This window comes from Puntigrus tetrazona, chromosome 18 (genome assembly GCF_018831695.1).
Source record: "Puntigrus tetrazona isolate hp1 chromosome 18, ASM1883169v1, whole genome shotgun sequence".
Lineage (NCBI taxonomy): Eukaryota > Metazoa > Chordata > Actinopteri > Cypriniformes > Cyprinidae > Puntigrus > Puntigrus tetrazona.
The window spans coordinates 23195631-23220530 of NC_056716.1; the positions used below are offsets into that span (position 1 = coordinate 23195631).

Consider the following 24900-nt stretch of genomic DNA (forward strand, 5'->3'; position numbering starts at 1 on the left):
CATGTGTATATATATTTTCATATATATATATATTAATAAAAGAAAATTACAATTAATTAAATATTAACGTTAAATACTATTAAATAAATATTTATATAAAGAACTATAGTATCAAAAATAGTTTTAAGCAAATATCAAAATGTATAAAGCAATCTCCCCAAAAACGTAGCCAATTTTTTTTTTTTTTTTTTTGGTAGGATACAGTAGGATTTCTGGACATAATCTGATATGAATTTCATAATTTCATTTTCAGCTATTTAATTGAACTCGGCTGTATCTGGAACGCAAGCATAACAGGTCACGAATGTCATGTGGAGGTCAAGAGTCAAAATAATTTAGCTAAGATCTTCAAACACCCACACTGCTGTTCCACACTCAACCTCTCAAGAGCAAACACAAGAGCTGACAGCTGTGTGTACATGTGTGTGCTTCAACACACCCCGCTGGATCTCAGAGGCACACAAGTCTGCACCAAATGTTAAGTTCATCATCCGTGACTCATCGTACAGTACAGTACCGGCAGCATCCGGGCATGCAGACACAAACAGGCCTGGAGAGATTATTCACGTGCCATGCCAAAGCTCTGCCTTTAATCAGGCTTCCTCTCAGGCTCATCTAACACCAGCCAGTTCTGCCTTTTACATAACTGTTTCCAGCCGATGGTCAAACTGACAACCACGGTTACATGGAGAGCCAGGGTAGCTCAGGATATTTTGGGAGCAATCAAGCAGGCTGGCAATAGAGCAAAGGACTGTGGGAAGTAGGGTTTTGTACCATTTAGATTTGCAATAAGAATGCCAATTCAATAACTGGATGTAAAATAAATATAAGAAATGAAAAAAGTTAAAAAGTAATAAAATAAATATATATATATATCGTAAGTCATTAAAAGTGTCTACTAAATATATAAAAGTATATAAATAGCAGTTTTCCTTAAAGCATGCATTTTTTTTAAAACTACCTGGCCAAATTGATGTGAAAGATCCTTTAACACAATTTTTATTTCATTTAAACTAAACTATTTTTATTGTTAACTTGTTAAAAAACACTTAAAAATAAATTCCTTAAAATAAATGCCAATAAATAAAATAATTTGAAATGTGTCTGAAATTAAAAAAAAAAAAAAAAAAAGAAACAAATAAATGAAATGATATAAAATTATTTGCAATGTTTCCATTTAAAGATTTTTATTAAAACTGGAATATCACATAAAAAAAAATGTGAATAAAGCACCCTTTCTAAATCTGGCACTTTGAAAACTAAAACAAGTCACTAAATATAATAATTTTTTATATATGATAAATTACTTGAGACCTAGAATGAGCAGACAAAACAAAATAAATGCAGTCATTTTTTTCGAGGGTGGATGCACTCTGTTTGGAAATGCAGCCTTGTAAGACAGTAATTGTACAGAAATACTTAAACGGCAGACTTCGCTCAGGCATTTCAGAACGACCAAAACAATATTTCTGATGCTGTGAACGAGATCGGTCGAAGTCACAAAGTCACACACTTTTCCAATGCACGTGTGGGAATTTATTCTGTAAATGCGTTTTCCACGTAGTTTATGCACATTTTTTGCTTATCGGCTAAAAACCTATACTCAAATACGTGCATAAGATTTTTATGCACGTTTCAAGAATTTATGCGCATCTTGGAATTTCCATCCACTGCCTTTTAATGTGATATTCCAAAACTCGCTTAAAAATAGGTGGATGGAAACATAGCTTAAAAGCTGGATCTTTACTAGAAGACCGTATCACTGTAGCACTACTATCTGCAAGTTGACTTGGTTAAGGACTCTATATATAACCATATAAAGCCACCAGGTATAGAGGGCAACATCTTTCCATTAAAATTAATCTGGCTATAAAAAATGCACATAGTTCCAGTAACAAACACGGAAGGGCTGACAGCACCATGTGCAGAATCCATAATGAAGCCAGTCATGTCAGAAACAGTGAGGTGTTTAGACTATGGCAGCAGGCAGCATATTTCATAGCCAGAGAGGTACTAAATACAGTGCCATTTAACATGCGTGACTGTTACAGGCAGCTTTACTACACTGCTCATTAACAACAGTTGGGTTTAATCCGCACAAACTGTGCATAACTACTAGGTAAATACACGATATGTAATTAGTAAAGAGGGATTTGATATAAAACTGAATTTTATCCAGTACTGTATTGTACTGACAGGGAAACAAATGATTGCAAACATGTCCTCTGAGTGCAGCCTCCGGGAGTCTAGGATTCAAGAGCTACCGGATTCCATAAATAAACTAAAAGTGTTTAAAAACAGCATGTTGTATAAATAATGAGAACAAAATACACGTGATAAAATCCCAAGCATGATGGAGTTCTTCACTGTACATGCACTGTAATGATGCGCCGATCCATATGAGGTCGGGTGCACAGCTGTTATGAACAAAGAACATCGCAGATCCTTTAAGAAACTTTTTTTTTTGCATTAAATGGAAAGGGTGTACCATTTCTTATTTTCAATGTAACTCGATTTTCTAAGATTTAGTAAAAATGTGTAATGTTTTTTGAATAAAAATTCTCATATGCTCAGCGTGGCTGCATTTATTTGACCAAAATGTGATAATATTGTGTACTGTTTTTACAATTAATTTTACAAATAATTTTAGTAGCCATAATGCCAGTCTTCAGTGTCAAATGGTTTTTAGAAAGCATTCTAATATGCTCATTTGCTGATCAAGATACATTTATTATTATTATCAATGTTGAGAACAGTTCTGTTGCTTAATGTTTTTCGTGGAAATTTCCAGGATTCTTTGATGAATATGAGTTTAAAAGAACAGTACTTATTTATTTTTTGTTGTTGTTGTTACCTTATTTATGACTTTACTGTCACTTCTAATGAACTGAATGCATCATTGTAGAAGAAAAACACTGACCCCAGATCTCCAGAACAAATTAATCTTACTTTCTAATGCTATCCTATAAATAAAATACAAAATTTGTGCAAATTAAAATAAAAAAATAAATAAAATTAAATATAAAAAAGCAAAATGAGAGTGCATAATAAAATATCCAATACGGAGCAATACGAAAAAAATATATATTTTAAATAATTTAAAATAGGTAACATTTATTAACAATTAACTATGACTTTTCTCTCAATAAATGCTTTATTTGCTGTTGTTGTTAAGTTTGGTATTGGGTAGGATTAGGAATGTACAATAAGGCATTAATGTGTGCTTAATTAGCACTAATAAATGGCTAATATTCTTGTAATATGCACGGTAATAAGCGCCTAAAAGGTGTAAGCGTAATATAAAGTGTTAGCAAAACCTTATATTGGGTGTTTGAATCCCTGCCCTCAGATATGAGCAACTATAATAGTGAGCGGCATTAACAAGTCTGTCGAGGTCTGCCTCTCTGTTGCAGCTGTGCCTCGGAGGGCTGAGGTGACAGCAGGGGCTTTGCTGTCTTGTATGTGTGGCTCATTACCGAAACGATGTTGTGATCAAAGGAAGCGGGGCGCACTGATTACAGGGAAGAGCAGTTTCAACACCCCGGGTGAATGACTGCCCCCCACCAACAACATCCAGCGCCCTTAAGGGAAACAACCCGGTGCCCTCTCTCTTCTGCCACTCCGGTGTCAACACAGACAGCAGGGCCGTGTGGAGGAAGTGGTTTTGTTACATAACTAGTCACTTAAGGGATACGGACACATCAGCTTTGTTTTGAGGATTCTTCTTTCTGTCATGAATCATGAGGCCTTTAAAGTTAATTCAGGACATCATCCTTGAGTATAAGGTACTCGTTCTGAAGAAAACAGCTGTCAGGAGCACAAAGAACACCTGGTTCTTTTGTCATAATAGAGCATTTAACCTTGCTTTTTGTAATAGGCAGCTTCCCTTTGTGTCAATGAAAGAACACTATTAGACCAGAACGGTACCATTTTAAAGGAACGTCTGAATCAAAAAATGTCATTATCTACTTGTTTCAAACCCTTGCGACTTAATTTATAAATAAAAACAAGTGAACTTTTGAAGAATATTCCGGTCGCTTTTTATTCCAGATTAGAGTTTAAAGTGCGCGCGAAATCAAACATAAACTATTTATTTTGTTAGTTTGTTAATGAGATGCTTTCAGAAGACGGAATATGAAACAAGCCTTAAAATCAGCATAAACAACCAAGATTAAAAAAATATAAAAAAAAACTTAACATTACATAGCAATCATAAAGAGTAATTTGTAGACATGGAAAAGTCATGTAAATTTATAAAATGGTAAATCATGAATGCATGGAAATGTCATTAAATTGGAAGAATGGGAGAATCTGAAAATAAATGAATAAAAGAACATTATTCTTAATTATAGGGTGAACATTGTTGTAGAAAATGGGGGGCCTCGAGAAACAAAAAGACCACTTTGTTATATAGATGGACCTTTTTTAACATTTTTGTAACATTGTTGTTGTGTTAAAAAAAAAAAAAAAAAAAAAAACAGCCAAATCTTTATCTTTTATGCTCCATAAAAGAATGAAACTCATGCTGGCTATGATCAACATGGTGAGCAAATAATGACAGAACATAATTTTTTCCCGTTCACATTCCCTTTAACTATCTCAGAGCTGCTGGTCAAGCCCTTTGAATAACCCTTGTTTGAGACCAAACTTTTACCTCCTACATTCCAGCCTTGTAATTTGCTGTTGTGGTCGTCTCATATGACTCGCATGCATGGCAGCACATAATCTGTTTGGGAGTTGTCCCCCTTCTGTGGCCTGCGCTGAAGGGACCGCCACGTCGTCTCGGCCATGGGGCCGCAGACATCAAACAACAGGCAGGAGGCCATGATTAGAGCTCGGGCTTCAGGAACTTCTCAGAACAGAACCACAGCCCAGAAGCAGAGGTCCCGTATGGCTGGACCCACATCGTAAATCTGACCGGCGAATACAGGCACACAAACAACCCCGAACCACACAAAACATCACATGCCCCATATCTTGCTCAAGCCAGACCTAATTACACACAGGTACACTTTAAAAGTCTCTCGCGTCCTCTTTATGCAGCAACGGCAACACAGAGGTCATGTTTGAAGAAGTATATATCCCCAGATGATCACAAAATGGTTTATAATGCGGCACAGAAGCAGCATAAAAGTAATTACACGAGAATGAGACATGCCGTCTATGTTCATTCTGATGTATCTGTGATGTAGTATTTCATATATTTAAAGGGATAGTTCACCCAAAAACATACGAATGCAAAACATTTTGAAAAAGAAAAGATCGGCCCAAAACAACATGTGACCACACTAACTTTCATTACGAACAAACGTTTTTTAAAAATATCTTTGTGCTCCACAGAAGAAAGCAAGTCATACAAATTTGGAATGGCATGAAGGCGAGTAAACGATGACAGAATTTCCATTGTTGGGTGAACAATCGTTTTAAAAAAGCTTACAGTTGCCGTAAAATTGTTTTTAGAGCTCCCCATCCAGAGATATAACAGGAACTGCATGAAAGTAATATAAAATGCAATGGAATAAACATAGCTTTCAGTGGAAGAATGACAGTAAAACAATAAAAGACTACAATGAATCTTGATTAATTAACTTTTTTGACATTACATAGATAATTAAATAAATAATTGCACATCTTATGAAGTAAACGCAAATTGATTAATGTCAGGTTGTTATTTTCCAGAATTTCACGGCATTTTGTTTCATTTCCTTTTTTATTTTATTTAACCTTTGTGTGTGTATTATATATTATATATACACATATATACATATACATACACACACACACACACACACACACACACACTACATATTAAAATAACTTATTTTAATATATATTAACAAGTAATTTATTCATGTGATTGCAGAAACATTATTTATCAATTTATAAAACGTGTGTAAAAACAACTCTAATACTTTTTTCCAGAAAGGTTAAAACATTTTTCTTCTGAAAAAAAAAAAAAAAAAAAAAAAAAAAAAAGCAAAAGAAAAATTAAATTACTGTCCCCAACCTTTTGAACAGTATAGTGCATCTTCTCCTTGATTACTATTTATCTAAAAGGCATATTTCCATAGGCACCTTGTGGGCAGCACTATAACAAACAGTGCCGTTGAGCTACGGGTGTCCCAAGTTCGAATCCCCACTCAAAGATCCGCCCCCTTTAGCTCTGACAATTAACTACCTGTCAGCTCTGACCTGTTCTATCATAATAAAGGCAACAAAAATGCACATTTTACACCCAATACAATACTAGCTTAAGAATAGCTAGTTAAGATTTATTCCAGAACCACATTAAGAGACAGCGTATCTTGAAAATGTAATTGAACACAGTTCTGACCTTTTTCAGAAGACGCGTGGAGTCTTCACTAATCTGCATGAAGCGCATGATGACGTTGTTCAGGTAAATGTCGCTCAGAGTCGCATGGTCTTTGCTCTCCCGTCGAACCTGGTTCAGCAACAGATACCAGCAGTTGACCGGAGACAGCAGATTCTGGTCTTTCCTGCATGTGAGAAAGAGACACTGATCAAACATAATGAAAGCCTCCTGTCCGTGAGCTGTCAGGATCATCTGGGCACTTAACTCATGAACTGGACGAAACCAGACAGATCCATCTTCCAAGCACCCATCAGTGGATCTCTTCCCTTGATGATACATGGCTTATTTAAGCATGCATGATCGGTGGAAACTTTATAGCATTTGTGCACAGCAAAAAAAAAACAAGACTCCAGAAATCAAGGTGAAAAATCAGTGTTTCTGGGACATCGAAGGTTCTGGGTCAGAACAAACACTGTATGTAGTCTTTATTGAAATTATTTTCTATTCAACCAGAAAAATTAAAATAATTCAGACGTGACATTTGAATTTATCTTTTGATAATAACAGACTAACTGTACTTCAGCTACTTGAAAAATGAATTCCATTTTAAAACCTAAAAATTGTTATCAACATGATGAGTCTAAATTCCTAATTTGCTGCTTTGTAATAGTAAGGAAGTTGTTAGGTTTAGATATTGGGTAGAATTTGGGATGCATAATAATAATATTCTAGTATTATGCATGCTAATAAGTTACTAATATATGTATCCGTAAAATAAAGTGTTACCAAATCATAATATTAAATGTATCTATTACTTTTCATCTGCAATCAAACTGCATTGTTTTCCTTCATTTAAAGTCTCAAGTCTCCCTTATCTAGTTCATTCTGTATCCTTCCAGAATCTTGTTCTTCCAAATAAGTAAAGACGCAAAATTCGATATTACAATCTTTATTCTAAAGCAAACTCCAAAATATGAGCAATAGAAGCAAAAATGTCTTTTATATCAAGCCTCACATTAAAAAAAAAAAGTTGCACTTGAGGAGGAGGTGATACTGGCAGCTAACAGAGATTTGGATGCAAGCAAGGAAGCTTTTTTTTCAGCTCCGTTTCCCTCCTTAACCCTCCCTGCAAAACAGGCAATGCATTTCATCGCTGCAGGTGAAGGTCAGTAGCCTGATGACATCCAATGGAAGTGCATCCGCACCAGCTGAGCTGATACATCTAGTTTTTAACCTTAATATTGCTCTACAAAAACAGGAAACACACAAAATGCTTAAGATAATAGACATTCCTTGGAGTAACCGACTTGTTTAGAAGCCAGGGTTGAAGGATCAGTCATCTACGTGAGACTGGATCAAATGGATAATCTAATTGAGCTAAAAGCCTAAAGATGCACGGTCGCAATATGAACACGCCGGGGATTCAGACTGCAGGGAGAATTATGGGAGTCTGTGCACTTTCTGTCAGTCTGCAATTACTGTAAATCCTTTCACAAGACCGTCTCAGCCTCTTGAGCACGCACTCAGCTCTCGCATCAAGTGTGTACTGCATGTTAAGAATGTGGCAGAGTCAAGCTGGGTTGTCAGGAAGCTGAAGGTGCGCACGTGATTCGGATTCATGAAGTAGTAAAAATAGCTTCTTGAGCACTGAAATGCATGAATAAAGAGAGCAATGTTAAAGTCACAAGGCCAAGACATGCCTGGTGTTGAGCGGTGTGGAGGATAAGAGAGAAAATGGAAACAACAGTGTGAAAGATGACTTTTAACTCTATTATGAATACAAATATGAAGACAGAGAGAAAGAGAGCCTGCATTTATCTATTTATTACATTATTTAGGGAATAAGGACATTTTTAATTATACTCAATAAGAAAATATGACATCTAGAACTTACAAATTATGCAAATAAATGCAAATATATATATATAGCCTTATTTTAGCTAGTTCCAAAGGTTCTCATTTTTCTTTAGTTTATCCTCAAATACTAAAATTATTTATTAAAATAATTTATATATAATCTAATATATATTAAAATGATATAATTCATTATTCTGTGTTTATGTCATAACATAACATAAGATAATATTAATTATTTTAATATTTAAATTCATTTAAGAATATGCATAAAATGAAATCAATAATGTATATAGATAATAATGTAAAATAATATATACTAATATGCATGACATGCACGATTAGTTTAACGTGAAGCACTAAAATAAACTAAATCAATTAAAACTGTTAAATAAAAGTCTAAAAAACACTATATTGCCTTTTTAAACGAATATATAAATTATAAAACAAAATAAAACAGACCAAAAAATACAATAGGAAACAAAATTCAGCAAAAAAAAAAAAAAGAGAAAAAAATATATATAAAAAAATATTAACAAAAAAAAGAAACCTATAATAGTATATCGTTGATGGGTAATAGATGAAAAAGTGCATCAAGTTCAGAGTAGAAAGTCCACTGAAGCCCAGATTGTCACAGGCTGCAACTATTAACAATACATTACAGAGATTTACTCGAATCATAGACTCTATTAGCTCACTGGTGGGTAAAACAGGAGTGATGATGAACGGAGAGGAAGTTGTCACACTGGGTAATCGTGGCATGATGATGAGTTAATTTGGAAAGCATGTGACTAATCAGAACTGATACAAAAGCAGCCCGTGTCACTGAGATCAGAGAGTCAGCTGCACCATTCAAGGCTGCAGTAAATCAGCGGTACTACTCAGCAATATTAAAAAATAACTGGTCTCCAAACGACCACCTCTCTAAAGGACCAACAGCGATCACCTCACAGCTTATCTTTGATGAAATAAGTCTTAAAAACGTAACAGTAGCAAGATCAATGCTACTAACTGCCATAGGAAAGCCATTACAAGACAATAAACGCATATTTTATTCATGTTCCGCTTCTAAGGTGTAAGCAAGTCTATATACAGAGACTACGCTGGTGGCAATTACCCAAGTGAATTAGATTTGGTTTTCTAAGCTATATCTGCTGATGTCAAAATAACCCAACAGATCATCAGCGGTGGCATAAACACGAGCGATGCAGTAGCTACAACAGCGCTGTAGCCAGAGGAGCTTCATTCAGTGCTGGTGTAAACATCCCCGCAGATCGCAAACATTATATTGACAGCTCATCGATTCTGGAGAGCCAGAGCAAACTAGAGTGCATAACTGGAGGGTTTGGCATCCTACAACAAGGTCATCAAACGAATGCGCAAGAAGGTACAATCACAGACAACTGATACTAACCTTACTGGGGCAGAGCATAAATCTTAAGTGCATTTTATTTCATTTTAGGCATGCAACCATAAGGACAAAGGATCAAATCTATCTTAAAAAGCACATGAATTTAGTTTCCTAAAGGAGATTTATAATGATATATATCAAAAGGCACTTAAACTCAGTTTTCTAGAGGGGATGCGTCCTTGTGGAAGGTCTATTTGGCTGAAATGCATCTGCTAAATGATAATCATAAGGAAATCTGGTGTCCGAGGAGTGGCAGCTGGATGATGCATATAATGAAATAATTCCCATCCTGAGTCCAGCAGCCTCCCTGGGCAAACAGTATGTGATGTCTGTTAGCTCGACAAACACGTGCACTAAACTAAGCACCAGTCGATGTGTCGCCACGACGACAATGTCATCTGGGAGAAGTTTAACCACACAGCTCACAAAACACTGCTTTGTAGGGATACGGGTAGAAGCTACTGGATAACTAGTAAATGCTACACAAATATTTATTTGTTAAAACATACCCTACTGAGATAAGCTTGTTATTTAAAATACCTACTCGTTTATTTTATTTTAAAGAAATATAGTGAAAACGACTAAATGAAAAAATGAAAACAATACATTTTCAGCATCGTTACGCTAGTCTTCAGTGTCACATGATTCTGTAGAAATCATTCAAATATGTTGAATTGGTGCTCAAGAAGCAATTCTTAATATTATCAGTTCTGAAAACAGCTATGATTTTTGGGATTCTTTCATAATGTTTTTTGCAACAATATAAAAGTCCTTACTGTCATGGTTATGCAATATTCTCTAAAATGTCAGATTCGTCGTCCTACTACTTTATTTGCAGCAAAATTAGATCATGTGGTCATTCTATTCAATTGCATTCTTCTGCCCATAATCCAATACAGAAGTCACAAATCAAATACTCACTACCAAAAAAAAAGACTCTAAAATGGAAACTTCTGGTTCGAAACTAACCAGCTATGCATTTGTAATGCGACCGCATCTCTCTGGTCTCCAACCTTCAGGCCCGATCCATCACACTTTCCTGTGAGAGTCACCTGAGATGCTCCTAGTGCCAGTGAGAAGATTGATTCTGTGACAACAATCCCACAGGTAGAGTAAACTGTGTTTCTTGACAAACGGTCGCTTAATATTTCCTCTCACTGGTTTTTGCAGAATTCTGCTGACCACATGTATGCGGCCAACTTCAACAGAGGGGTAAAGCACACCCTCTGCTTTGGCTCAGCTGGCCTCATCTCGACGCCATCGGTCAGACGTCGGGCCAGACCTCTGGACTATGGAACAAAATGGGATACAATCGCAGACCACGGTCTGGCTCTCTTTACTCAAGCCCTGCGGTTACAGAAGAGTCCAAGTTTAGCTAAGAGACCTGGTAAAATAACTCGAAATGCTTTTGAAACAAGCCGAACTGTCGAACAACTCTGGCATGCGGACATCCCGGTTAATTACAGACAAATTTGCAAGCTCATTCTGATGCTAATTCTTCCAGCACAGAGCTGAGCTAAGCTGGCTTTATAACTGACTGCCCAACTAACATCAGCATTTTTTAGCTTTTTAATCTCCTAAAGACAAAAACGTAATTACCTCACATCATCACACTGTAATCTGAACACTTCTTTACTTCTGCGTCTGTGAAAAGGCAAGTTTGAGTCCTTGTGTTTCAGAATATGTTAGCGAGTTGTCAAGTATCTTTATTCTGCTCTCAAACCGACAGGCCATATAAACCACAAGCGCCACGACCGAGATTCTCCACTGCCTCCGGTTGTGCTCACAGCTGCTGGACTCATTTAGGGCTCTTAAACCAGTATTTGGTCTATTTACAGAAGTGAAAAGCAAACACACTTGATATTTTGAGTTGTACCAGTGGTTTCTGTACCAACATTATATAGACGTAGGCTGTCTTTCCAAGTCAGCGACTCTACTGGTATAATGAGAACATGATCATGGTTCATACTTGTCACAGTGCATTACACTGAGCATAAATCAGCAGGAAAACATAAGTGACAAGAAATGGTAAGGATTAAGAAATAAGGTCATTGAGAGACGTGGCCTTTACATTTTACAAAATACGCTAGTAAGAAATCCTACACACTAATAAATAAATCTAAGACATAAAAAAAAATTAATTATAAAACGTATATATTAGTTAAAAGTTTTTGTTTACATACATATGTGTGTGTGTGTGTGTGTGTACTATTTATTTATTATGTATAGATAAATACACACATATAAATACACTCACGTGTTTGTATTTATATAAGTATATTACGTATAGTATATTAAAAAACATGCACTATTTAAAAAATATGTTATTTGAAATTTGTAAAAATTCTACATACATAAACACACACACACACACATACGTTATCATATTCTCAATAAAAGACAGCATCATTTAAAAATCAAGACGTTCTAATTTAAAACCACAAAAGGTATCAGTATTAAACACTCTTTTCATACACTCACTTATATTGCTGATGGTCCTTGGTACTCCTGGTCTTGGCCATAAAGCGTTCGGCGAGCTTCTCCAGGTTGCGCGAGTACTCCATCTCGATCTCGGACTTCTTGCGGAAGAAGTCCTGAAGGTCCTGAAGGAGCTGGACCCTCATGTCCGTCTGCTGCTCCAGACATTTCTGCTGTTCCACCAGTTGGGCTCGGATCTCTGAACAAAAAGAACCAAACATGGTTTGTTGAAAGAGTCTCTCAACAGAACTGACGAATGGAGTGAAGACTCAGTTGTGGCTAGCAATACATCTTCCCCAAATAAAGCATTCAGATTTGCCCAGGGCTAGTTTCATTGTGCAGTGTCAGCAATACTACAGTAATCCAGGCTTCTCAGGTGGAGCAGGTAATACCATAATGCTGTGTTTCATTACAGCCGGAATGAGGAACTGTCCCAGAAACTAGCCTAATGACTCTCTAAAGCCAATGTGTATACAGCTAGTACAGCCATGTAGGCACTCCACTTCATTTAACAAGCAGTTTTTGCCCAAATTACCTCCGGTTTCCTCATGTGATTGCCCCCTTGTCATTGGAAATGGAGCTCATTAAATTTGCAGCGCACGGTGGAAGCTCTGCCGCTCCATACCATAATACACATTCAGACTTCCTCTCTCAGCCCTCAAGTGACCCAACATGTTTAATGTATTTCTCATAATATGGGATATCTGAACCACAGTGCCCGCACATAGACAATAACTAAACGCTATAAAAGCTCAAATATTTTTACAATATTACAGTAATACGATCCCAAACGAGCCACCAGATATTATCAGGAGACTCTCTTTATTAAAGAAAATAAATGACAAGTAAAAAACCCTAAAATGTAAACATGAACTGTTATTAACATATCAATGGCTTGACGAGGTTGAAGGGAAATTAGGAAGAAAAGGTAAGAGATAATAACATTAGCTAAAAGGTAAAAATTTATTTGATAGAAGTAGTTACGTAAGACAGAGAAGAGCTTTTCTCAGACAAATAAATAATTGAAAACTACAAATTACATAGTAATGGAAACGGTAAAGGTTTTCCTGTTTGCTGAAAGCTTTAAATATGCAACTAAATTGGTGTTTTCATGTTCGTAGTGTAGCACAACTTTTTTTTAAATATCTCAGATAAATTGCGCCTCAAATAATTATTGAATAAAAAACAAATAAATTTTACAAACTGACAAATCAAAAAAATTATTAAAAAATAAAAGCAATTTAGTAAATAATTAAACATTAAAATAAATGACAATGCAATTACATATATTTAACCAAAAATGTTACGAACCAATGCTAGATGTTTTAATGACCTGCTATGAATATACCCCAAATAAATAAATTAAAATAATTATTTAATTAAATAGAGATTTTATTTGTTATGACAGGCTATAAATACAACCAGAAAAGAAGTCTGGTTTAAGAAACATAGGGATGAATAATATTATTAAAAATTCTGAATATACATATATATAGACTGCTGAAGTGTCTGCATTTTTATATTCTGACTTGTCATATTTTGCACCAATGACCCGCTGATTAAATATCCATTACATAATCTACAGTACACCATTACCTCAAAAGACATTAAAAAAGATTCCAAGAGCAATATAAAGCGTTCTCCTCTTTCCTTCGTCTCCAGTATCGAGTGACCCTCTGTGATTACAAAGAGCATTCCTGGCCCAGTGAGGTCATGTGTATGGTAAACATCTGCATGGAGTCGGTGTGCTGAAGCATGTATGAGACCGCGTGTCTGATCAAAGCCCCTGTGATCCACTTCAAACAGAGAGATAGATGTGAGCACCTGTGAGCCGTCTGATACTGCACAAACAAGACCTGAAGGTGGAATCCAAGCTAATCAGCCCTCCGCTGTCTGTCTCTACAGTTCAACAATTTCGGCTCTCCCAGGTGGGTTACAAGATAGCTAATGGCTGAGATGAGTGCATATCAGAGATTGCACGCTATTCTTTAAAGTGAAGGAAAATATGCGAGCGAACAAAAGGCTGTGGGTCAATTTAGATATAACAGGGACTATTTTCTGAACCTTTAATGACCTCCACTGCATGGTAAAATAAAGAAATGACTACTTCTCTAACAAAGACTTTTTTTCCCCCCTCACAGAAATTTACTGCATTACATTAACGCTAATTGGGGGAAAGTAAATGAGCAACATGACCGTGTCTATGCCATCACGACAGCTTCGATATTCTCATTTGCCAATCCTAGCAGCATGCTGAATTTCTTCCTCATACGCTCTTTGCCAAAAGCAATGTGGGACATACTGTACCAGAATACCGTATGCAGACGTTCTCATCAGCGCTACCTGAAATAGCAGCATTTGTCAGGAGACCTGTGTTAATGCACTGGGTTATCCAGAACTGCCATCTGCTTAACAACTCGGGACTGGGAATACTTTCCAGACTGTCACATTTGCTCAGTTACCTAAGTGAGATGCCAAACAATGTATTTGGGTAGTTGATATGACACGTCAAGCAATGACAGCAGAGCTCTGCGGCGTGAACATGCTGATGCTAAATGCTATCTAAAATTCTGTAAACCAGCCTCTCATTAGTGCTGAGGACAGGCCTCCAAAAATACTTTTTAGATACGGTTACAAATGTTGTATATAAACTGGCTTTGCAGTACAGAGTCGAGATGCTTTATTGCTGAAAAAAACTTAGGTATTATGAAATGATCAAATTTAGGTAAATACCTGTCTCATTAAGAAATGTTCATTTTAAATGTTTAGTCATAAATACAATCAGTGTAATACTGTTGCTTTTCTCCCAAATTTTTTTTACGATTTCTATTCAAATAAAAAATAACGCTAAAAATAACGTTGCATATTTCTCCCCGATTTACTAAATTTACCCACTAAAATATCATTCAGTGTAACAGTCTTGCCAGGCACATTTAGAACAAAAATCAATTTATGATACATTAAAAGATGAATTTCTGACGCTCCGAATGCTAACTAGTTGTAATTTGACATTTTTTTTTATTTGCCCATTTTGTCAGTAAGTGTCTTTTGCTCATTTAAAACACAAAATGTAATGTTTCCTTATGCTTTTACATGTTTTAATAAGACAGGGTGAGCGTGTTGTTTGAATTTTTACAAAAATATTGGTACACTGAATGACACTGTAACATTATTTCAACCTATTTTGGACATTTTATTCTCCAAAAACTTATTTGAAACCTTAAAAGTAGACATTTTACTTACATTTCAAATCTTTTTGTGAACATGCATATAGATACACTCATTTTATATTACACTATTATTTTACTTTTTCATTTTGCATGAATTTGTTTCTATTTCTATATCTAAAATAACTGAAAGCATCTCTTCACTAGACATTACAGGATGTTTTTGTTCTGAACACAATCAACGTGCGCTGTAACTAAAGGCCTTCAGCTCGTGTAAGAACAGGTTCTCCACGAATAATCACGCTAGGAAGTCATCAGAATCGCAATTATACCCTGTGGAACGAAAATCCCCTTTCATACTCATAATAGATAGTGACTGTTTCAGAAGACAGGTAGACAGGTGGGCAGTGGCTGGGGGAATATCCTGTTTTCATACGGTTCAGCACAGCTGGGAGACGTCAGTTAGTCGGCCTTGAGCCAGGGCTCAAGAGCAATGTGTGCAATGCGATAGGCCATAGCCAGATTGATTTTTACAAACTCCAATCCATCAAGGAAAGTCTACTTACTTTTGACAGAGAAGTGAGTCTGCATTCTACAGCTAACAAGCCGTCTTCTTACAGAAACTAAAAGCCATCCCACACGGTTCACACCACAAATCAACACAAGGCATAAAAAGAACAAATGAAGACTTCACAGGACTTCATAACAGAAGTTAGACAAAAGCGAACAAAATTCTCGTTAGGCCATTTTAATGAGGTTTTACTTCCCAAGCAAGTCGGTGTGTATTTTTTAACACGTTTTTTAATGTAAGCTGAAGTAAGAGCATGTTGGCCTACATTACCCCTCCTATGCATCATTATGCAGTTTATTTTGTCATCCAGTGAATGGAAGAACCTTACAAAAGTAGCCAAATTCTGGCTGAAATCAACAATTAAATAAATATAAAGGTTAAAGACTATGGAAATAAAGTGCTTGAGCACAGCAATCCAAATCAAATAAAAAAATGTGAGCCAGAATCCTTTCTGTTACTAACATTTATCATCAATTTGACATTATGGACTCAGGCAAAATGTCATACAACCCTCCTGTAGTAAGACAGAACTAAGAAGGGGGGTGAAATTATATATTTTCACATCGCCTCTAATTTACTTCATATAGCTTTTATACATTACATTTTTTAAGGCCCTATGAAATAGTTATTTTTTCCTAGTTGTATTTTTAGAATATTCTTTTTACATAATTTTTGGATTATATTAAATGTTAATAATTATAAGCATCTCTAAATAATCTATATTATACAAATTATATATATATATATATAATGTGACGAGTCGGCTGCCCCTCCTCTTTATTGTCACCATCACCCCGTCCTTTATTCGCGCCTTCACCAGGCTCCCGGCGGAGTGGGTGTGTTCGAGAGGAGGGGGCGTGGTATCGAGTCAGGTCTGGCGGCGTGTGACGAGGCGCACCTGAAGGGGATTAGCCTTGTCACCGTCGCCGTTAAATACCTGACCGCGTCTCTCCTCGGAGACCGGTCTCTTCCCCGTGCATGCACGCTGGTGTCCTCGTGGGTCCAGGAAGGGTGCGTGAAGGAGCTCGTCCCCGCCGCTAGACAAGCGCGTCGTGGGACCCGTACAGTCCAGGCGACGACTGCACCCGGATACGGCTGGCGGGCCAGGATGCCGAGCCGTTAAATCCCTAAATCTCTGACGACCGGAGGAAAGAAGCGACGGAGAGATGCGCGGAAGAAGCCGCCGCCCCTCGCGCCCCGAACAGGAGAGGGGAGCGCGTCGACGACCGCCGGACTCCGCCCCTTACCTGGACCCTGCCCCTGGAACACACTACCTGACCTTCCACAATCCCAGAAGCACAACGAGGGCACCAGTTTCCCCTTTTATTTGGACACTTTTCCCTTGGACACTTTATTTTGTACTATTTTTGTTAAAAAAAGCCTCTCCGAGGCCTGACGCCACGCCCACTGTGTCTGTCGTTGGCTCCTCCCGTCACAGTGGTGGAGAATGCGGGCAAGGCGGAGCTTAGACGGCACAGTTGGGCGACATCTGATGACGTCATCCCCTCTCGCTGGTTCCCATGCCGGGATGGAGGAACAACGGAGACTCGCTCCCAGCCACCAGGAAGGGTAAGTGGCGCTTGCGTTTACTGTCATTTACCCGGTGGCTGGTTGAGCATGTCGACTAATTCCCGGTTTCTCTGTCCCGGTGCGAGAGGAGTTGCCGGAGAGGAATCCCTGCCCCGCCCACTCCGACCGCTGGAGCCTGGTTGAGGAAGGTAGCACTCCTGCGTGGCGACCGCCTGACGGGTTGACGCGGCAGGGAGGGAATGTGGCGAGTCGGCTGCCCCTCCTCTTTATCGTCACCATCACCCGTCCTTTATTCGCCGCCCTTCACCAGGCTCCCGACGGGGAGTGGGTGTGTTCGAGAGGAGGCGTGGTATCGTCAGGTCTGGCGGCGTGAGGAGGCGCACCTGAAGGGGATTAGCCTTGTCACCGTCGCCGTTAAATACCTGACGCCGCGTCTCTCGGGAGACCGGTCTCTTCCCCGTGCATGCGCTGGTGTCCTCGTGGGTCCAGGAAGGGTGCGCGATGGACCTCACCCGCCGTCCGTGAACACAGAGCTCATCCCTCTGCGCCCGAACAACAGCGACGGAGGCGCGCGGAAGAAGCACGCCGCCCCTCGCGCGGACCAGAAAAAGGGGCGTGTGCGACCGCCGGACTCCGCCCCTTACCTGGACCCTTCCCCTGGAACACGGCCTCAACCTTCACTTTCCCGCGGCACGGCGAGGACACAGATCCCCCTTTTATTTGGACACTTTTCCCATGGACACTTTATTTTGTATTTATTTTATTTCTGTTAATAATAAAAAGCCTCTCCGAGGCCTGACGCCACGCCCACTGTGTCTGTCGCTGGCTCCTCCCGTCACAGTGGTGGAGAATGCGGGCAAGGCGGAGCTTAGACGGCACAGTTGGGCGACATCTGATGACGTCATCCCCTCTCGCTGGTACCCATGCCGGGATGGAGGAACAACGGAGACTCGCTCCCAGCCACCAGGAAGGGTAAGTGACGTCATCAGATGTCGCCCAACTGTGCCGTCTAAGCTCGCCTTGCCCGCATTCTCCACCACTGTGACGGGAGGAGCCAGCGACAGACACAGTGGCGTGGCGTCAGGCCTCGGAGAGGCTTTTTATTATTAACAGAAATAAAATAAATACAAAATAAAGTGTCCATGGGAAAAGTGTCCAAATAAAAGGGGGATCTGGTGTCCTCGCGTGGTGCGGGAAAGTGAAGGTTGAGGCCGTGGTTTTCAGAAGGGTCCAGGTAAGGGGGCGGAGTCGGCGTCGCACACGCCCCTTTTTCTGGTCCGGGCGCGAGGGGCGGCGGCTTCTTCCGCGGCGTCTCCGCGCCGTTGCTCGGCGGCAGAGTTGGATGAGCTCTGTGTTCACGGACGGCGGGTGAGGTCCATCGCGCACCCTTCCTGGACCCACGAGACACCAGCGCATGCACGGGGAAGAGACCGTCTCCCGAGGAGAACGCGGTCAGGTATTTAACGGCGACGGTGACAAGGCTAATCCCCTTCAGGTGCGCCTCTCACACGCCGCCAGACCTGACTGATACCACGCCTCCTCTCGAACACACCCATCGGGAGCCTGGTCGAATAAAGGATGATGGTGACGATAAAGAGGAGGGGCAGCCGACAAATCTAATATATATATATATATATATATATATATATATATATATATATATATACACACACACACACACACACACACACACACACACACACACACACACACATTATGTTTTTTTTTTTTTTTTTTTGAAAAAACAATTTGTCTGGTAAAAGTAATGTTTTAATATTATGTTTTAGTGTTAGTTATTACACCAAGAAACTTTTTTTTTGTCATAGATCCAAGTTAAACTGAACTTTTATTGTGACGGGTTGTTGTAAAGACTGTTGTTAAGTTTCTCTGTTTATAACATATGACAGTAGGTCAAAAACTGAAGGCTGCGACAGAGGCTGAAAACACATTTCACACACTTCAGTATAAGTAGTAAACAAACCAGCAAAACATGCAGGACTCATATTTATATAGTATTTTTCTGCTTAATATTTACAAATATATATATATATATATTTATTCTTATTTTTCTGACATACAACTTTCTTCTTGACACAGTTTAACATATTTAGCATTATTTGTACAGGACCTTGCAAAAACATAAAATCTGAACTACTAATCTAACCAGCCACCCTTAAATGTGGCTCTTCTCTGTAAAGTCGGTTCACATGCTGCCAGCATGAATATGGAGCGCACATGTTGTTTTATCTGACTGTAAGTCTTCTTCAGACCCAGCAGGAAGTCTGAAGTCCAGCTATTAGCTCATTACCATTTCCTGAGAAGGTCTGGAGGCCTGCATATACAAACACACACATAAACAGGAAAGACTGGCCCCTAGGCTGTCTTCTGTGTCTGGTCCGACTGTGGTCTACTGACCTACTGAGAAGCAATTCCTTCCTGTTCTGGTCTTCAACAGGACCAAATTACACCTTACTGCATGAACTCCTCTGACCTTACACTCCTCCACTTAGCTGCTGCTCTCCTCAAATTTTAAACACGTATCAAAAGCACACCCGTGGAAACTAACTCAATGTTTGGAGATTCCTTTTTTAGACTGAGGCCGAGCACAGCTGCCAGTAAAATGGTTTAGAAAGTATCAAAATTCTTAACAACGTGGTCAGCCAAGACTGAGTAAATATCAGTAAGTTATTTTTTCAAGACAAATAAATTAGTTTAGTAGGAAGTCTAATCTAATCTTGGCACCGTGTTTTAACACAAGGGGCCAAGTATAGCAAAAAGAAATATACTGTAATAAGAAATAAACCGATATTCAAAACAGAGCAGTTATTTCCTTCAGACATTATATGAACACTGAACTGTTGTACTGACTAAATAATTCTGCACAGGAATGTTAAAATAGTTGCAGTATTATTATATAATATGCTGAAGCAAATAATAGCAATATGGGCGAAAAATCCAGCTTGAACGATTTATGTAGAAACTGGATCATACAAACAATATGAATACACAAGCAATATTTAACCCCTATAAATAAATACATCGCTTAAATGTGTAATTCTGGCAATATGACTGAGTAGTCTGAACGTCCATTTCCACATTTAGAGTTAAAAATTAAAATAGGTAATTATGAGATAAAGCTTAAAAAGAAACAAGGTGCCAGTTATAGAACAAATAAGGACAGAAGTTAACAATTTGAGCCAGTCGCCCGCTGGCTGCTGAAATGGTTTTCTATAGATTCTCCCAGCAAGAGCAGACAGGCCCACTTCAGGCAGATATGTGTAGAACATCAATCACTGAACATAATTACGGAGGCCCATGAGAGTCATCATTCAAATCCAACCCAAATAAAGACGTGGAGCAGAAGAAATGTGAGATTTATAATTATATTATGAAGGGGAAGGTTGTTTATTCAGCTGCTGTCTGATATCTGTATGAGCTGGATACGTTATAGACATAACCGATAACGTGTTTTGAAAAAAATCATATTAAAAAATCATTAAAAATATAATTTTAGTATTATTTATATGCCTATTTTTACATTTTAGTTTTATTTGTATTATTTTTATGATTTTTATAATTACTGTTTAGGTTTTAATTTAATTTTTAATTTAATTTAATATATATATTTTTTTTTCTCATTTAGTAATGCATTCACATGCAGTGCCTCAACTTAAACTTCTAAACTCTTAATTATTTCTAATTCTTATTTACTATGTTTTTACATTAACAAGAATATGTTTCCTATTTTAGCAACAACAATAACCCTTACCACAAAATACAGCCAAATAATCTGAATAAACGACTGCTTTTTGTATCCACAATAAGGCTAGGAGCTTCGCTAAAGGTCAAAAAAGGTTCAAATATTAACAAAGAAGGAGGGAAAGAGCAATAAAGAAAAGGGGGAGAAAGGAGGACACAAAAAAGCTTGCATCAGGTGCATGAATGTAAAACCATAGTGAGCGAAGACTGGCCCTTTTTTAGTGATTCATATCCAGGCCGTCCCAGCTGCTCCGACTGCCCTCGGGGGAGGGGAGAGCATCGCAAGAAACTCAATACACACATTCAGACTACAGTTTCATACTGGAAAAGGGCTACTTTCTCTCACACATTTGTTCCAAAAGAAAGTACCACTAAGTTGCAAGATGACACTGAATGCTCCTTGGGCTCACTTTGTTCTTTTGTTTGGAAAATGCCAGCGAGAAGAGTTTGAAAACGAGGACCGAGGATAACGTTTCATCCCCTCTCCCTTGCAAAAACTATAGTAACTGTTTGAGGGAGCTGCCAGGACATGCCACATTTGGAGTAAGGCCCTTGGAAACGCGTGGAACGCCGACAGATCGTCTGTAATTAGACGGGTCTTTTCCTGACATCTAAGAGGTCAATAAGCAGTGCAAACACTACATCATGTTTACCTCAGATCGTTCAAACCTTCTCACAATCACACATCAAACGAATTGTTCACGTCAAAAAACGCTTCTGAGCTTCAATGATTGTTGTAAAAATGCTGCAGCAGCTCCAAATGCCCTGCAGTGTGGTGTTTGAAGTGACGACTCTATTCAAGAAACTGCATTCAGTGCTTGGGGGGCCCACTAGAGCTGCCTGACAGGGCCTCACGGACCACACGTGAGGCGGTTCAATCCCACACACCAACACCTGGACGGCTGGTTCACTCAAACACATCTGCACGGTCTAATGTTCCACTGTAACTGTAAGAATCTGTAGGACACACCTGCAGAACTCCATCCCTCATCGGCAAGCATGTGCGCTTTATCACACTCGTCGCCATTTACAAAGACGCCACAGACCATAAACAGTGCCGAAGAGCCTTTACACATCTTGAAGAGAGCGTCGTAATGCTTTTCTGCTATTTGGTGTGAACGCTTCGAAGCATAGCAATGATTACCAGTGAAATGCTACAACATACCAATAAATGAGTAGTTGGGTCGCAAAGTGAATCGTGTGGGTAAATAAATTTAGGGATTGAACATTATTGGACTACATTTTACAGATAAATACTATTTAAAGTCGGCAAGAAATCAAAACTGACTATATTTATTTTGTTACCTCACTTTTGTGCTGAACAATTCGATGGTGACATCATGAGCGTGACGTCATTAGCCACACCCCTCCAACTGTCAGTGTACATTTCTGAAGGAAACGCCTACTTTACTACATCCAATCAATTAGCGGTAGAAAAAACAAGCCACATCCTCTATGTTCATTGTTTAATATTCTGTATGTCACAATACAGAAGTAAAACCAGTCGCAAACTTTCAGTGATACTTTAAGTGCTACTCACTTTCAACTAGCTGCTTATTATTAACATACTATCTGTTTACTTTAATAGTACTTAGCACATATTCTGCATTATCGTATTGTACATTATCCAATACCTATATTAAATAAACTAAAGGCAAATGTCAAAGTTAATGATTTGTTAATAGCAAGAATTTGACCTTAAAAAAAAAAAACCTGACCAAAAATTTCCGAAAAGAAAATTGTTTCTTCACCGTTTTTTTTGGTGTGCATTTACATTACTTAGTGCGAAGGAGTATCTAATAACACATGAGGTATGTTATGTAGGAATGCATAGAAAATCCAACATTGTCATGTCATTGTTGACAACCAAAACCTGGCCAATGTAAAAATGTTACATGTTTGGAACATGTCGTTCCAAACCCGTAAAACCTCTGTTCATCTTCAGAACACAAATGAAAATATTTTTGATAAAATTTGAGAGCTCGCTGACACTGTGTAGATACCGACGCAACTGAACGCAACCTTAATTTGTTTTCCGAAGGTAAACAGATTTGGAATGACACAAGGGTGAGTAATTAATGACAGCCATTAAATCGTTATTTAACAGTGTTTTTATATGCTCTATGCTATTTTATATGTAGTTAATACTTAACTTTAAGTGAGCCTTATATACAAAGGCCATCGAAACGTATGATATTAGCATAAAAATCTCCAATACATTCATCCAACACTGACCTATATAATGAATTACAAAATAAAATCAGAGATCTAGAAAGGGAAAGCAGCGTTAAGGGTCACATGGTCAGAGCAAGGGGTCAGGTGATGGGTCACGCCACACTACTGCCCAGTAAGCATAGTGTTGTTCCATCAGAGAACATTAGCAGGCCCCCGCGGGCTCCTGGCCTGCTGTTTGACTTCCCACAGAGAGGAGTGCAGAAAAGAGAGCAGGACCACTCAGACAAGAGCATGACAGTCCTGACATCAACACCAGAGGTGGCTTACAGCTGATGGCCAGGAAAGATTGAAGTCTTAGAGCCTGAATCCATGAAACGTCAAAACATCCTTGAGATGCTTGCTTATGACAGAAATCATAATCATAAAGTTTTTGTTGGTCGTTAGTTTGTTAAATACAACAGCAATATGTATCAAGTACATTTTGTTATCCGATAGTTTATATCATATCAAAATTGTACATGTTTGTGAAATTCCACAATTTCACTGCAGAAACCATTACCAGGTTATGAACATAAAAGTAAAAAAAAAAATACTGAATAATTTTTATGTTGACTAACATAAATGGCATAAACAGTCATGTCACATGATTTGTATATGAAAGCAAGCACACTGCTGTAAAAAAAAGTAACAGCATGTGGCAAAATTATCATATAAAAAACATTAATGTGATTTCATATTTCAATGTGTTGGAAGCCAAAAATCAAACCAATATTTATGTTACTTTTGGAATAGTAATGTCCAAGTTGTCTTACATAATCTAAAATATTATTGCAAAGTTGAAACAACTGCATTTTGCAAGCAAGTAATCTGGATTTATTTGAAAGTATGCTATTTGTTAAATTTTACTCTCCACTTATTAGCCAGTCCTATGGAGTCCTTTCACTTAACCTGGTCTTTAGCAACCCCACAAAGGTGATAAATAACACCAAAAATCACTAAACCTAATCTGTCTTACTACTAAAAGGTCAACTGCCGCTAATCAGATCAAGGCTTGCAGGACAGGTCAAATGCTCCATGCTGGCACGCTAATGGGTATTTTGTCAAACAGCAAATCTGCTCTGTTATAAAAGCCATGAATCTCACTTATTATACATTTTATTACCTGGTCTATCTTCATAACACCCTGAGCGCTGGACCCTGCTGTGACTTTTAAATTTAACTTAATAAGCAGGCATTCTATGGTACTAGAAACACAGACAGATTAGACTAATCACAGTATAAATACATCTAAGTGACTTAATTAAGAGCAATCATCTACTTCATGCTAGATGTTTTTTTGTTTTGTTTTTTTAATTGCAAAATGTCTCAAAAGAATCTAACTTTGACGATTTAAACATTGATCTTAAAATTTAAAAATTAATTATATATTTTAAAAGATTGTTTATTCATTACCTAATTTATTTATTACTCCAGTCTTCAGTATCATGTGATAATTAACAAATAATTATAATAAGCTCATATCGTATTATATTTTTGTGGCAACTGTTATAATTGTTTAGGACTTTTTGATCAATCGGAAGTTTAAAAGAACAGTATTGATTGTAAATACAAATATTTTTGTAAAATGTCTTTACTGTCATTT

The 24900-nt window shown here is 38.1% G+C and overlaps 1 protein-coding gene across 4 annotated transcripts in view; it reads right to left on the reverse strand.

The window, feature by feature from the left end:
* The window catches only part of srgap1a (SLIT-ROBO Rho GTPase activating protein 1a), an 84404-nt gene that overhangs the window by 41979 nt on the left and 17525 nt on the right, over positions 1-24900 (reverse strand). For all 4 annotated transcript variants that reach the window (XM_043264672.1, XM_043264670.1, XM_043264673.1 and 1 more), the window contains exons 2-3: positions 12060-12255; positions 6335-6497 (exon numbers count right to left, since the gene is read on the reverse strand). In XM_043264672.1, coding sequence (XP_043120607.1) covers positions 6335-6497; positions 12060-12255 — 359 coding nt within the window. The remainder of the gene's footprint in view (positions 1-6334; positions 6498-12059; positions 12256-24900) is intronic.